General features: G+C 47.7%; 1 protein-coding gene across 5 annotated transcripts in view; it reads left to right on the forward strand.

Annotated features, from left to right (window-relative positions):
- The window catches only part of RPTOR (regulatory associated protein of MTOR complex 1), a 98,168-nt gene that overhangs the window by 23,851 nt on the left and 59,372 nt on the right, over positions 1-14,945 (forward strand). For all 5 annotated transcript variants that reach the window (XR_014949279.1, XM_085556593.1, XM_085556591.1 and 2 more), the window contains exons 4-7: positions 3,504-3,662; positions 6,198-6,344; positions 8,553-8,728; positions 12,670-12,729. Coding sequence is in view for 4 of the 5 variants with exons in the window: in XM_085556593.1 (XP_085412719.1) it covers positions 3,504-3,662; positions 6,198-6,344; positions 8,553-8,728; positions 12,670-12,729 (542 nt within the window). In the remaining variant the exon portion in view is untranslated. The remainder of the gene's footprint in view (positions 1-3,503; positions 3,663-6,197; positions 6,345-8,552; positions 8,729-12,669; positions 12,730-14,945) is intronic.

The raw sequence follows: 14,945 nt of genomic DNA on the forward strand, positions 1-14,945 counted from the left end.
GTTCCAACACTGAAAGGTGAAATGTCTTAAAAATGGACATCCTACCTGTCACAAGTTAACAGGCTGGATAGACTGCTGTGTGTTTCATACACAAGTGTGGCAATAAACAAGCAAAACTTTTAATTTTGCCTGTGTGAGCAGAATAATGAGAATCTCCTGGATCAGGCCATGTTACTGCTTTGGACAGGAGCTTTCCAGTGAGGCAGGAGGTGATCAGGAGCTCACACTCCCAGAGAAGAGCAGCTGCCATCCCCATCAGGGTGCTCTGGCCAGGCTGGGACAGCTCTGCTGCTCCAGCTGCACCATCCAGGTGAAGGCTGCAGTGTCCTGGCTGTAATGGAAACAGGGAGCACAGCAGCAGGAAATTCCTTGCCAAGCAGCAGGAACTACCTGTCAGCAGCACCTGAGGGAAGGCAGGAGGGCAGCCTGGTGTTCAGGGCAGTGGCTGATAAAAACAGGGGAAAACAGCCCCAAGTCTGGGCTGTGGCACCACCAGGAGCTGTTGAGGTGAAGCCCCACAGAGCTCTCGGGTTCTGGTTGGGCTCTGTTACCTTTTGCACTCATTAGTGCTGGAAAGCTCCTGCTGGGAGCTGGAGGGGAAGGAATCAGCACCTTGACAGGGAAGGTAGAGGAATAAGGATGGGAGGAAAGAAAAAGAAAAGGCACCACCTGGGCTGGTGTGTTACTCATGTACCTGATTCTTGTCATAGCTAAAACTCCCACCTGAGACCTGAGCTGGGCTCTGTGCTTATTCACAGCTCCCTCTCCTCCTTTCCATTCCCTCGTCCTTGTGTTTCTCCAGGCCCAAATGATCTGTTTGCAGGTTGGAAATTGAGATCTACAGACTTTAGTTTTAGAGTTTGAATCCACCTCCATTAACTGTGGAGGTGTGTTTAATATTGATGCTCCAGGGACGTGAGGAGGGATGGAATGAGCCTGTTCTCCTGTGAAAAAAAGCCCTGAAATTCCCCAGCACTCTGGTTTGGCTGGCTGGTGAAGCTGCCAGCAGCCAGGCTGGGATTTAAGGGGCACATTTTTGCAAATCAGTGTCTTCATCACTACTCTGAGTGGAGACAGGAGGGGGGGGGGCTCTGCGGGAAGATTAATGCAGCCTCTTGGCTTTCCTGAGTGCTGAGGTTCCCAGAAAGGATGAGGGTGTCACATCACTGCTTCTTGCTTCATATTTTTCCTCCTTTTGCTTGCTTTTCTTGGGTGTTGCCGTCATTAAATGCTGCCATTCATTGTTCTCTCTCCCCTGCTGGCTAGAGACTCTGACTGTTAATAGAGCAGCACTGTATCTGCTCTTCAGGCTTCTCAGATAAACAATTTAAGTCCTTCATCCTCTTTTACTGTGACATTTTAAGACTTTCTCAGCTTTGGCTGTCGCAAAGAAAAACCTAAAAAGCCCAAAATTCTGCAGCCTTGGTTTGGTTTATAAACAGGATCCCAATGGCAGCTCTTGGAGGGGTGTGTTTATCCTGCTCTTAAACTTGGGTCTTTATTTCAGTACATCAGATTGAAGATTTTTATTGTGATTCTGGGGTTTCAGTCTCTGCAGCTCTGGAGAAGAGAGAAAGAGACAGGCTTTTGTCTTTCAAAGGACAGTTGAAAGATTTTCTGTTATTATTTGGCCTTACTTCAAAAAAATGCACTTTTGAGCGTGACAAACCAGTTTCTACCTGGATGTCTTGAACTCAGCCAAGCTAAAGGGGGTTTGAAGCACTGGGGCTTTTGCCAGTTTGATTTTTCCTCCATCCCCCAATGTGCCCTGAGTTTGGTGCTCATAGGAGCAGTAACAGGGTGTCCACAGGCACACTGGGGAAATCCATCCATTTTTCCCAAGGCAAAGGGCAATTTCCAAGGGCTCTCCATCACTTTCCCCCCTCCCTACCCAACTGCTTGAAGGTCAAATTCCTGATCCTTTTGTGTCCTTTTGTCTTGAGAATTGTGTCGACCTATACCATTTTTTCTCTTCATCAAAGGGAATTTGTACAGTTGGAGGTGTAGAGAATCTGAATTGGAGGATTAAGTCAGGGATTACTTGTGAGACTGGCTAATGTTGAAACAGATTTCCCCTTCCCAAGGCTTTTTGAATATTAATAATTGAAAAGTGAGTGAGCTGGGTGGGATTTGGGAGCTGTACTAAGCTCCCTCCAGCCTGTGCTGTTGGTGTGTGTGAGTCCCACACAGCACCAGACACACTTTGTTTATCCAGCCCCACTGCCACTGTTTTGTGTTTCCTTTCCCAAAGCAGCCAGTTCCTATCCACACTGGAATTGATGCCTGGAGGGGGTACCTGGAACAGAGGCTGGACAGAGTTAAAGAATAAAGTGGGGATTTATTAAAAGGCCTCAAAGGATTCACCTTGGGCAGCACAAGAGCCTGGCCAGGGCTACACCCAAGATGGGTGATGGGTCATGAGTTTTCACACTTTTACAAGTTTTGGTCCATTTCCTTGTTGGGTTCATTGTCCAAGTCCAGCTCCAGGTTGTGCAGTCCCATTCTCCCAGTTTGCTCTCCTCCATTTCCTGCTGGTTGCACTTTTCGGGGCTGGAGCTGCAGCAGTGTCCTTGGTTCTGGGCTGGAAAAGAATTGTTCAGTGTGCTGAGCTGGTTCTGGGCTGGTTCAGGATTGTTCAGTGTGCTGAGCTGGTTCTGGGCTGGTTCAGGATTGTTCAGTGTGCCTGAGCTGGTTCTGGGCTGGTTCAGGATTGTTCAGTGTGCCTGAGCTGGTTCTGGGCTGTTTCAGGATTGTTCAGTGTGCCTGAGCTGGTTCTGGGCTGGTTCAGGATTGTTCAGTGTGCCTGAGCTGGTTCTGGGCTGGTTCAGGATTGTTCAGTGTGCTGAGCTGGTTCTGGGCTGGTTCAGGATTGTTCAGTGTGCTGAGCTGGTTCTGGGCTGGTTCAGGATTGTTCAGTGTGCTGAGCTGGTTCTGGGCTGGAAAAGGATTGTTCAGTGTGCTGAGCTGGTTCTGGGCTGGAAAAGGATTGTTCAGTGTGCGTGAGCTGGTTCTGGGCTGGAGAAGGATTGTTCAGTGTGCTGAGCTGGTTCTGGGCTGGTTCAGGATTGTTCAGTGTGCCTGAGCTGGTTCTGGGCTGGAAAAGGATTGTTCAGTGTGCCTGAGCTGGTTCTGGGCTGGTTCAGGATTGTTCAGTGTGCCTGAGCTGGTTCTGGGCTGGTTCAGGATTGTTCAGTGTGCCTGAGCTGGTTCTGGGCTGGTTCAGGATTGTTCAGTGTGCTGAGCTGGTTCTGGGCTGGAAAAGGATTGTTCAGTGTGCTGAGCTGGTTCTGGGCTGGAGAAGGATTGTTCAGTGTGCCTGGGCTGGTTCTGGGCTGGAGAAGGATTGTTCAGTGTGCCTGGGCTGTGAGGAGAGCTGCTGACACTTTCCATGGAGTTCAGAGTTATTTCCCAATGCAGTGCAGAATGTGGGGAATAGAACAGCTCAGACTGAAGGCAGCAGTAGCAGTGCTGTGTGCAGTGACTGTGTCCCCTGCTGTGCCCAGGCCAGGTACAAGCAGAGCCTGGACCCCACGGTGGATGAGGTGAAGAAGCTGTGCACGTCGCTGCGCCGCAACGCCAAGGAGGAGCGCGTGCTGTTCCACTACAACGGGCACGGCGTGCCCCGGCCCACGGTCAACGGCGAGATCTGGGTCTTCAACAAGGTGGGTCTGGGCTGGCACAGCCCTGCCAGGCTCTGGGGAGCACAGCTGGCTTTGAGTCACACACTGCTCTGGGCTGGAGGGATCTCAAAGCCCACCCAGTGCCACCCCTGCCATGGCAGGGACACCTTCCACTGTCCCAGGGTGTCCGAATCCCAGTGTCCAGCCTGGCCTTGGGCACCTCCAGGGATCCAGGGGCAGCCACAGCTGCTCTGGGCACCCTGTGCCAGGGCCTCACACCCTCACTTGTAGTAATAGGCAGACAGGACTCAGTTTCTTCATGAAGGAAAAGCCCATTTTATATTAACATTGTTTATATTTATAAATATAAGTTATTTGGGGGTGTTCATTAAGATGGAAGACAAGGAACAAGATCCTTCTTATTTACGGAAGGGGAACTGTGGGCACTTTGTTGAAGGCAGCTTCATGGGTTTTAATTTTAATGGATAATTTGGAAAGTTGCACAGAAACTAAAGCTGTAATAAATTTAAAGGAAATTTTAGAAGCTACCATATTAAACTTCATTGGTTAGCAATGCAGTGAAACTCAGTTTATTGGTTGGTAAGGGCTATTGTACATATCTATCAAATTTTCTCTTTCTAGATGTGTTTACATATTTTCTTCACAGATTCACATGGGACAGATTTCTTGTTTTTGCAGGTATTGTTGTATCAGTAAGGAGTCATGTTCTAGTTTAATTGCTGTTTCCTGAGCACATCTCAACGTGGCTTCAAAAGGAGAAAAATCAACATGCTCCAACTTCAGACATGTTTCATCTGACATTTTGAGGAGCTTCTCTGAAAATTTAAAATATCTCTGAGTTGTTCTTCAAACAAGTGGGGATGAAATCTGTTCACCAGCAGTTTCCAGTTGAGCTGTGGTTGTGGGAAGGGGCACAGAGGGACGGTGGGAGCAGTATTGGAGTATTGGAGCAGGGACTTCTCCATTCCCAAGCTGGGGAACAAACTGTGTGTCCAGCCCAGCGTGGCAGCAGCACCAAAGCATCACCCTTTCACTCTGCTTTAACACTCCTTCTTGCTTCAAACTGCCTCATTTACATATCATTAGCAAATTTGATGTTTTATGTGACCCCCACAGTAGAGTTGGAACATAAAATTCTGCTTGGAAATACCACAATATTAATCAGAGCTATAATCCCATTTTAGCTGGAGCAAGATGCCTTGGAAATATAAAGGTAAAACAATGACTGCCCATAAAATGTCATTGATGAGATGTGTCAGAGCAGGTTTTTTTATATGGAACTTCTTGGGCTTGCAATGTGCTTCATGTGAGTGGTGACCTTAAGAAAGGCTGTGTGTGCCTCATCCCACCCTGCAGTGATTTGCAGAGCTCCAGCTCCCTAAAACTTCGGCTTTCATCAACAAATTTCCCTATTAATTTTAATGAAACAACCCAAACTCTTATAGATGGGCAAAACTGGGTTTGGAAATGCCTTACCCCTCCCTGCCTTGCATAACACATGGTTTATGATACCTCCTGTCTTTATGGATGCTGATACGTGTCCTTGAAAATTTGATTTTTGTAAAAAGTTTACTGGTTTTATTACAGCTATTTTAAGTCTCTTGAATTTAAATGAGAGTTATGATCCCATCCATCATCCTGCTGATGTTAATAGGAACATCACAGCTTTTCCTGAGGATTTTGGGCTGAGCTCAGGGTTGGAGGAACACCAGGTTGCTCTCTGCTTGCAGCTGAAAAGGATCCTGCTGGCAGCCACTGGGTGTTTGGTGGTGACTCTTTGCAGGCAGGAATCTGTGGTTTATATTTTCAGCTCTCTTGGTTCAGGATAGGCTCCTCAGAGCTGGTTTTAAGTGGCTGATTTTTATCCTCTTGCCTCCAGTTATTTGGGGGCGTTCGTTAACATGGAAGACAAGGAACAAAATCCTTCTTATTTACAGAAAGGGAACTGTGGGCACCTCACTCTGTTGAAGGCAGCTTTGTTGGTTTTAATTTTAATGGATAATTTGGAAAGTTGCACAGAAGCTAAAGCTGTAATAAAATTATGAAGCATCTCGTCAGGCTCAGGCGGGGTAGTGCTGATGGGCTGCAGGGGCTTAATTATCCATCCTGATTTATTGATGGGGTTTTCAGTTTAAGATGTTTGATGTTAAATTAAAGACAGCTGGTTTGCATCCTTTATCAGTGTTGCAGAAATTTGGGATAAAATTGGACTATTAAATGCTGTTTGGAGTTGTTAGCACATATCAGAGCTCTAAATATCTGATATTGAAAACTCTTGGCAGCAAAGTTTTGGGCTTTTTTTTTTTTTTTTTTTAAGAGTTGGGTGTTTCAAATAATGCCACAATAAAATCTGCTCATCGCTTGTGCTGACTTGGGTTCACATCCTCACTATTGGTAGATACTGAGTGAGATTTGTATTCATTAATATGTCCAATCTGGGCTTTACTTTGTGCTTTCAGAGTTGGGTTTTGTGGGTGTTGTTTTATGACCTCAGCCAGTTCAGGTCCTGCTCCTTCCATGGCCCGTGGTGAGTGTGGTGGTGTTTTTCTCCTGCAGAACTACACCCAGTACATCCCCCTGTCCATCTACGACCTGCAGACCTGGATGGGGAGCCCTTCCATCTTCGTCTACGACTGCTCCAACGCTGGCCTGATTGTCAAGTCCTTCAAGCAATTTGCACTACAGAGAGAGCAGGAGCTGGAGGTGAGAGCTCAGGCTGCTGGGCTTTACTGAACCCAAATGAAGTTTAAGCTTGCTTTGCTGTATACACTGAAAAATGGGTTTCAAACTGTGTTGGAAGGCAAATTAATTGGCAAATAACTTTGCCATTCTGATCTTTCTGGTTCAGTGTGCTATCCCATTGAACTTGGAATGATTTTTAATACAAGCATTAATGAAATGTTAATGTTAATAGAATCAATTTGGGCCCTAATGGTCTTTTCTGCTGAAATATTTGCTGAGGTGAACAAGACATCATTATTTTGGTTGCAAAACTCTGGTATCTGGGGCCGTATTTTGATGCAAGTTGTGGTTTTATGCTGTTGAAGTGAATGTGAAAATGTGAAACTACAAAAACCTGATCCACACAGGGGGGATTGTCCTGGTGGTTCTGGTTCTGCAGAGTGTGGAATGTGTTCCCAACGAAAAGCTGTCTTTGGTTGCAAATAGAATCAGTAATAAATTTACTGAAGCAAATCTGAACTGCAAAGTGGAAGGGAAGAAGTTGGAATGTTCTGTGCAGCCTCTCCCTGCTGCCTGTAGCTCCCAGGGAAAGGACATTCATAAAGGTTCACTTCTTACTGGATTAGAAACCCCAGAACTTCAAGGAATGAATATCAATTAATCAGGCAACTGAGTGTCACAAATACAACCTCCAAACAGATGTTAGGTGTCCCTGCCTGTCAGTCCTTTCCATTGGAATTCCAGTTTTTGGAGGTGCTTTTAGCAGGGGCTTTTGGGCAAGTAGAAATTCCAGTGTACTGAAGGAGACAGCCTGATAGGCTGGGATATGCAGATCATTTCATTATTCCTGCTCTTCCGTAAAATAATTCCATATTTTGTAACAATGAGGAACTTCCCATAGTCAGTGGCTTGGGAAGAACATGAATCTGCCAGACAGGGATCAATAGAATTGGTAGTAGAAGTCAGAGAAAGGTGATCTGAATATCATTCCCCAAGTTTCCCTAACAGCCTAGGACTTCCACTGGGATATTTCTGGGGCTTTTCTCCTTTGTTTATACAATGCTATCTTCAGCACTTTTGTTTTGGTTTCTCGTTCTGCTCCCAAGTAGGTTGAACAGGTCTGACTTCACCTTCCCTTTCCCTGCTTTCTTCAGCAATTTCCTCTTCCCCTTGGCTGGTGCTGAGCTCCAGAAGGACTTGGAGGCTGCTGTGGAGGGGAGCAGCCCCAGGGGACCTCTGCTGTGAGGCAGAACCACTGCTCAGGTGGAGTTTGTGCAGGAAAACCTCTGCCAAGTCCAGCCAAGGGAGGAGGATGAGCACAAGTGATAAAGTCTTTATTTCAACAAACATTCCATTTCATCTTCTCTGGGATTTTTCATCTCGTGGAATGTGTGAGGCTACATGGGACAGCTGCTTTAGTATTGCTACTCTTGCAGCGCAGGTTAACACCGCCATTAATTTGGCTATGAAAATACTTCCAGGGTTATGTGTCTGCTTTTCATTCTGTCCTTAGATTTCATTAACTCCTGGTGCCTGACTGAGGCTCTTGCTCGTGGGGAATAGAAAGCAGAGCCCTGCTAACAGACAGAGTAGAGTGCTCACGGCGTCATGAGAGCGTGGAGGGGAATTCATTTGGAAAATTATAAATTATCCAATTGTTCAAATTCATGAAAAGTGAAGCAAAGCTGCAACTGGTGCTCCAGAGGGGCTGCCAGAGTGATCAGGATAATTGTTCCCCATTTCCCTGCTAGTAGATCAGAGGAGTTTGCTCTTCCTTTAATCTGCCAGAGGGATTCTCACTCTCTGATTCCGTATCTTGTCCTAATGAAAAAAATGCAAAATGTTGGAAAGAAACTTTGGTGGCTGAAGTTTACTTTGTTTACCTGTTTCAGAAAGGTGCTGGGAAAAATATTTAGGTATTTACTCCCTGAATTATTAGTCTCAAATATCATATCCTTAGTCAAAATCTCAAATAGGAGAATACCTGTGCATTTGGAAAATGGGAATGTTGGTCTGTAGGGCATTTTGACTTTATAGACTGAGGTTTGGTCTACAGGGTATTTCTGGACTGACTCTGGACTTAGTTGAGTGCTGTTAATTAGATATGAGTTAAAGCTGTGCTGGTGCTGCCACAGTCACCAAGAGCTCCAGGGAGCACTGGCAGCTCTCCCTGGGATGTTTCCTGACTGTCCCTGACTCCCCCCTGGGGAATTGCCTTGTTCTCCACAGGTGGCTGCCATTAACCCCAACCACCCCCTTGCCCAGATGCCTCTGCCCCCCTCCATGAAGAACTGCATCCAGCTGGCAGCCTGTGAGGCCAACGAGCTGCTGCCCATGATCCCAGACCTGCCTGCAGACCTGTTCACCTCCTGCCTCACCACCCCCATCAAGATCGCGCTGCGCTGGTGAGTGAGGCCCCCCTGCCCGGGGCACAGCAGGGGTTTGGGAACCCAAATGCTGCTCCTGACCCAGAGCAACCCTGCAATATTGAATAGCAGGCTTTGAACTGGGCACTGGGGACAGAGGCTTATTAATGAGAGCTAGAAAGGTGAAAATATTGTTATCTGCTACTTACTGCGTTTTAGTTTCCAGCTCAATATCTAGGTTTGCTCAGATTAAGGAGTTTACTGATCTGGGAATGAAATATCTGCTTCCCCAGGGAGCAGGAATGGTACATAGTGCAATACAGCTTTCTGCAAACTGTCCTTTGCACAAATCACATTCCAAATATTGCAGTTGCTGTAAATAATGCAGTAGCTGTAAACAGTGCTGGAGTGAGAGGAAGGGAGTGATATACCAGGGAAAGATGTTCTGGAATGACAGCCCAAGTTAATTAGGCAGAAAGTTAGAAAAGGCTGCTCCAAGAGAGCAGGAGCTTTCCAAGAGCAGTGTTTTACCCAGCACCAGGGACCTGAGTGTGGAGCCCCCAGAGCTCAGAGGCTCCATTCCCAGAGGCTCTTCCAGCTGCTCCTCTCAAGTTGGTGCCTGGTCCAGAATGGAAATACTGTGCTGGCATTTGCTGGATTTGCTTTGAAGAGGCAGAAGCCCACGGACACTGCAGGTGGTGGTGAGAAATTGTCACCAGAACTCCAAGAGTTACTCACTGCCCTTTGGGGATATTTGTAATAAATGATGATTCTTTAAACTCTTTCTGTTTCACATTAGCAGCAAACTGAGCGAGCTCCTGTGGCCAGGCTCTGGTTTGGGTACGTGAAGTTCTGTAGGAGAGGTTTTTTGGTGGGTTTTATTAATTAGATATACTAAGAAAGGTTTTTTGGGGATACTGTGATCTGTTCAGGAATTTCCTGTTCCTCATCTCCATGGGAACATGGCTGAGAGGCTGAGCAGGGCAGGTTCTCCACAGGCTACACCTGCACAAGCATGGGAGATTCTCTGAGCTGTGTCTCAGGGTGTTTGACAGGAAAGGTGTTTGTAAAACTGCTCAGGGGAAGGGTTTAAAGACCTCAGTCTCAGCTGGCTGATGCTGGAGGGTGCCATGGGAGCTCCTGGGTAGTGAAGAACTTCCTCCCACTTCCAACCCAGTGATTGTGTGGTGTTCACTGCACTCTCAGGGATTTAGTTGTCTGATGAAGACTATGCTCCTTTTGTGTTCCCAGTTGATTGGCATTGTTGCAGGTGTGGTTTTATCCATGCAATCCTGTAAATAATAAGTGCCGCTGTGGATCACTGTTTTTTTACTGATGTTAAACACAGCAAATGCAAAACCAGAACCTCTGCTGCATTCTGAGAGTTTGATCCAAGCTGTGTTGATGTCCTAAAGGTGTTAACCAAAAATCAGCACCTTTGCCATTAAAACCTTCCTTTTCTTTCATCTCAGCCCTTTTCCTAAAGCTGACCCAGAACCCTGTGGAACTGCTTTTGAAATACAGCATTTGTGCAGTTCCAGACTGGCGCTCTAATGAGGTTTCATATGGGGAATTTATGGGCAAATGAAAGTTTGGATAAATGTTTATCCATCCCATGTTGTTCTCTGTAGCAAAGTCACTGAAGGACAAAATCCCTCATCGGCTGGGGCTGCAGCTGCAGCCACTTCTGCCTAATTCCAGGGGAAGTGAAATTGATGCTGGGAAGAGAAACACAGGTCAGCCAAGCCCTTGGGATGTGGGGCATGGAACTCCTGATGCCAGCCTGCAGTTCCAGGACCCTGGAGTGTGACTTGGCCGTGTGGATGCTGATTGTCCTTGTGTGTGCTGAGAGCTGACGTGTTCCAGACAGATCCTGTAGCTATATAAAGCTCCGGGTGAGGCAAATTGGGAGCTAAGCTGCAGGGATTGTTAATCCTGACAGATCTGGCTGTCGGGAGGCAGGCAGGGATGTTGAGGAGTGTTTGGAGCCCTGCTTTACGCAGATCCTGGTGCCTCACGGGCTCCAAAGCACAGGCAGCTCCCCTGGAAGCTGAGCTCAGGGCTGACTCATGCGCCTGCCGTGCCATCACTCCTGGAAGGTGCAAAGGAGCTGCAGTCACACAGCTGGAACTGGCCTGAGCTGACTTCAGGGCCTTGGGGATTGCAGCTGTGAAGTCTGGTCCATACAGAGGGGTAGGGATCCTGAAAAGGGCTGCAAAACCCCCAGACAGCAAGGGGCAGAATGCTGGGGAGCTGCTCTGCCTGGGGAGTTTGAGATGTGCACTGTGTCCTCCAGAAGGCACAGGCAGCACGGGCAGGGAACGGGAAAGGACCAGAGCTGTGCCTGCTGCTGCTCTGTTTAAGGTGTTTTAGGGGTTTTCCCTAATGTATTTCTTTTGCATTTGTGCTTGAGATTTTGAGGTTAACTCAGCCAATCCTCTGTCCCACATTGGTTTAGACAAACTACACTGAGTTTCAAAATATTCCTGTGATACTGAGCACCATTTCCTGCATTTCTGGGTTTGGGTTGGGAGGGACCTCAAAGCCCATCCAGTACCACCCCCTGCCATGGGCACCTCCCACTGTCCCAGGGTGCTCCAAGTCCTGTCCAACCTGGTCGTTGAGGTCTTCCCTTTATCTTCAGTAATCTGAGAATATTAACACCTTCCACTATCCCAGGGCACTCCAAGTTTTGTCAAAGCTGGCCTGGGACACTTCCAGGGCCACTCTGCTTTGGAGGCAGCAGATGTCACAAACTCTCCAGCCTCATCCCAGGGACCTGGCTCTGCCAGCCTGAGTCTGCCTGGGGCTGTTTAGGAGGGAATTTCCCTGCGTAGTTCTGTAATGCACTGTCATAAGAATTTTATGTTTCAGCAGATTGCACAGAGATCCCACTGCAGGTTCCTGGGATCTTTATGCCTTCTCTTTCTGCTGGATGACACACACACGTCAGGAGAACAGCCTGGGGACCATGAGCTTTCCAGAGCCTGTCCCAGTCCTGGGCTCCAATGCCCTTCAGGCAGGGGATGCCACAGGAAAACTGGAGCTCAGGCTCTCAGAAATGAGCTCTGCATGTCTTGTTTTTAAGAAGTAATGTTCCTTTTATCTGGGGATAAACCCTTTGGACATGGGTACTGTGGCTCTGGTGAGGAGAGATGTGGGAGATGGATTGCTGGGCAGCTGAGCCCTGGGTGTCCCCAGAGTCAGGGCAAATGTCAGCTGAGATGCACTGGGGGGGTAGGTTCCTCCTTAAACAGCAGCCAGTGGGTTCCTGAGGGGCTGGGACACTGGGCTGGGGATGTGGAGCTGTCAGAGGAAGTCATTCCAAGCTGGATTTGCTGGGTTCCCACTGCTGCCCTGTGCTCCCGGCAGGGCTGGAGGAGGGAGGCAGCTCCCCCTTCCCACACACTCCTGCTTTAGCAGCTTTGGGATTTTCCAGGCACTGCCGACAGGACTCGGCGTTTGCAGGGCTGCTGCTCCTGGAGTAGTGGGATTTGTAAGGCTGAGGAAATGGAGTCAGCAGTTTTTTTAATTAAACAGAGGTGTCTGAACCTGAAGCGTTCCTCCCATCGCCTCCTTCTGCCTTCCCTACCTGCCATGCCAGATCTCCCGGGGAAGCCCAGGCAAGGCTGATCATTATTCCAGCAGCACAGTCCTCCCTGCCCTGGCATGCTGCTCCCCAGAGGCTGTGCTGGATGCTGGGAGCCCTTTCCCCCCACGCTGTGCTGGAACACTTGTCACCCTGACAGCTACAGTGGCCCAGTTGTGACACCTGACGATGGAAATGGCCCCAGAATCACGAGGGTGACAAATGCTGAGCACCTCCTTTGGCTCTGATCTCGCTGTGCTGAAGTTTCCTACCCAAACACCATTTTAAAAACAGAAACAGTGCATTAAAGAGCCCTCCTCCTGCATCCTCTCCACAGAGCCTCGTCATTAAACACTCAATTAGTGTGCTCTGTTTTACTGTCTCTCCCCAGGTTCTGCATGCAGAAGAGTGTCAGGCTGGTGCCAGGAGTCACGCTGGATTTAATAGAGAAGTAAGTCACATTTTATATGTATTGGTGTGTCCTGAAAGGGGTCAGGAGAACAGGAGTCTGGATGTAAGAAGTGTAAATTCTTAACCTGAAGGTGTTCCCAGGGCTCCCTGGTGTTCAGTAAGGGGCTGCACGGTGTGGGGGAGTGGAGCTGCCAATGGCACATTCTCACTAATGGGGTAAGATCACAGCAGCTCCAATTTCCTGGGCCATTTTTGCATATTTGCAATCAGCTGAGGTTCAAAAAGCCTCTCAGTGCTGCTAGCCCTTCCATGCAGGTGTGTTGGGTTAGCCAGGTTCATCAGCAGTGTTAAGGTTTTTAATTGTGTTGATTTTATATGGGAAAAATTGATTATCTCCTCTCAGATGGGGAGAGGGAGTGATAATTTGTATAAAGCTGTATTTCAGGACCACTCATTGGACCAGAATAAAAATACAGTTTACAACTGACAGAGCAGAGACAAACCCTGTCTCTCAGAGGAGGTGTCAGTGTGGTTTTGAGGGAAAGAATTCACCACTGGGTGTTGCTTCCTCTGAAAGCCCTGGGGAAAATGTGCTGGGCTTTGGGTTTCTTGTGGCCTCGAGGAGATGAGAGCAGGAAGGAAACCTTCCTGGGGCTGAGTGCCAGAGGTGTGCAAGGTTTGGGGATGAGGAGGAGACTCAGGCCACTGCATAAACAAGGGCTGTGGTATGTTAATTAATAAACAATTGCTACAAGAGTGTCTCTAATCAAAGACGGGGTGAGGTCACTGAAGGTCTGAGGCAGGCAGTTCTGACTCAGCCTCACAGAGCACGTGGATCTTAAATCCTCTTTGAATAAAGGTTTCCTGGCAGAAATGGGTTTTTGTTCAGGCTCTTGGTCTGTGCTGTGCCACAGCACACGGGTGTGCCAGCAGCAGCTTCCTGTGGATATCAAATATTTAAACCTCATAATCTTCATCTGCTCCTTATATCAGTTAGTGAAAACACAGATTTTTATTACAGTCTCGAGACAGAGCTGGAATAATTCCTGGATTGCCTATGTGTATATTGTAATTTATAATTCAGTTGTCTTTAAAAGTGGGGAAGGAGTTTATATTGCAATTAAGCTGCAGACTTTGAGGCTAAATGAAGCTGCACCTACTCTGAAGGGCTCCAATTTCCAATTATCCAGGCTCAGCCCACGTCCTGATGAGGGAACGTGGGGTGGATCCTGATGTGCACTTACATCACAGATCTTCTGAGATGAAGCCAAAACAATGCCTTGGCTTAGAAATAAAGATCTTTGCTGGAGCCAGACAGCAAAATATAAAGGGATTTTGGTGGAGTGTTGGGAATTTGGGAACTTCTGGCTGCCTTTGAGACCTTTTGTTGGCAGCATCTCTGTCCATGTTCCTCCTGCCTTGGGGGCGCTTTTCTTTTTGATTCCAAGACTTCAGATCATCTGTGCTGGAGGTGTGGCTGCTGAGTGACATCAACTGGGCTTTGTTCTGCTTTTCAAAAAGTTTGGAAAAAAATCTAAGGAATGGTTTATGGGAATAAATCCGTGGTAATGAGAATCCAAAACTGAGTGCCAAGAATTGGGGACGTAGAGGGATGCTTTAATCTCTGTTGCTGCATTGGGCTCCCTCTCCCAAAATTCCACTCTCAGGGGACCAGGAATGGTATATGGCATTCCTGGGATTTTCAGCTTGGGTCTGTTGTGCAGAAGGAGGGAATTCTAAACAAAAGTCCCCTGAGAAGGGGGAAGCAAACAAAGCCTTGAGAGCTGTTCCTGCTCCTGGTGGGGCTGCATAGAAGAGGGTCTGTGGCAGTCTGAGGAAATGGCTGTGCCTGGGCCCCCAGCTCAGTGTCTCTGTCCCTGGAGAGGACCTGGGTCCCTCTGGTTCCTCGTGTAAAGGCTGGTGACAAAGGACCCCTCTGGATGTCACCATGTGGGGGGAGGTCCTGCTGGTCTGGGCTGGAGCAGAGCCCGCTCCAGGCTGTTGTGCACCAGCACCACATCTATAAAAATCACCACAAATAACAAATGTGAGACTAAAATTAATGTTTGTTTCTACTTGAAGAATTATCAAATGTCAGGGGCTGGAAATTGCTCATGTTTTAATGTCTGCTTATTATTTATAGTGGAACATGATAATTCATGGTTTGCCCTTGCACCTGGGTTTGGCAGCTTTCAGCCCCTTGGTTTTCTCATGGAAAGCTCAGTGGAAGATGTCGGAGGTGATTTCTGTGTCTCA

This window comes from Lonchura striata, chromosome 18 (genome assembly GCF_050655825.1).
Source record: "Lonchura striata isolate lonStrDom1 chromosome 18, ASM5065582v1, whole genome shotgun sequence".
Taxonomy (NCBI): domain Eukaryota; kingdom Metazoa; phylum Chordata; class Aves; order Passeriformes; family Estrildidae; genus Lonchura; species Lonchura striata.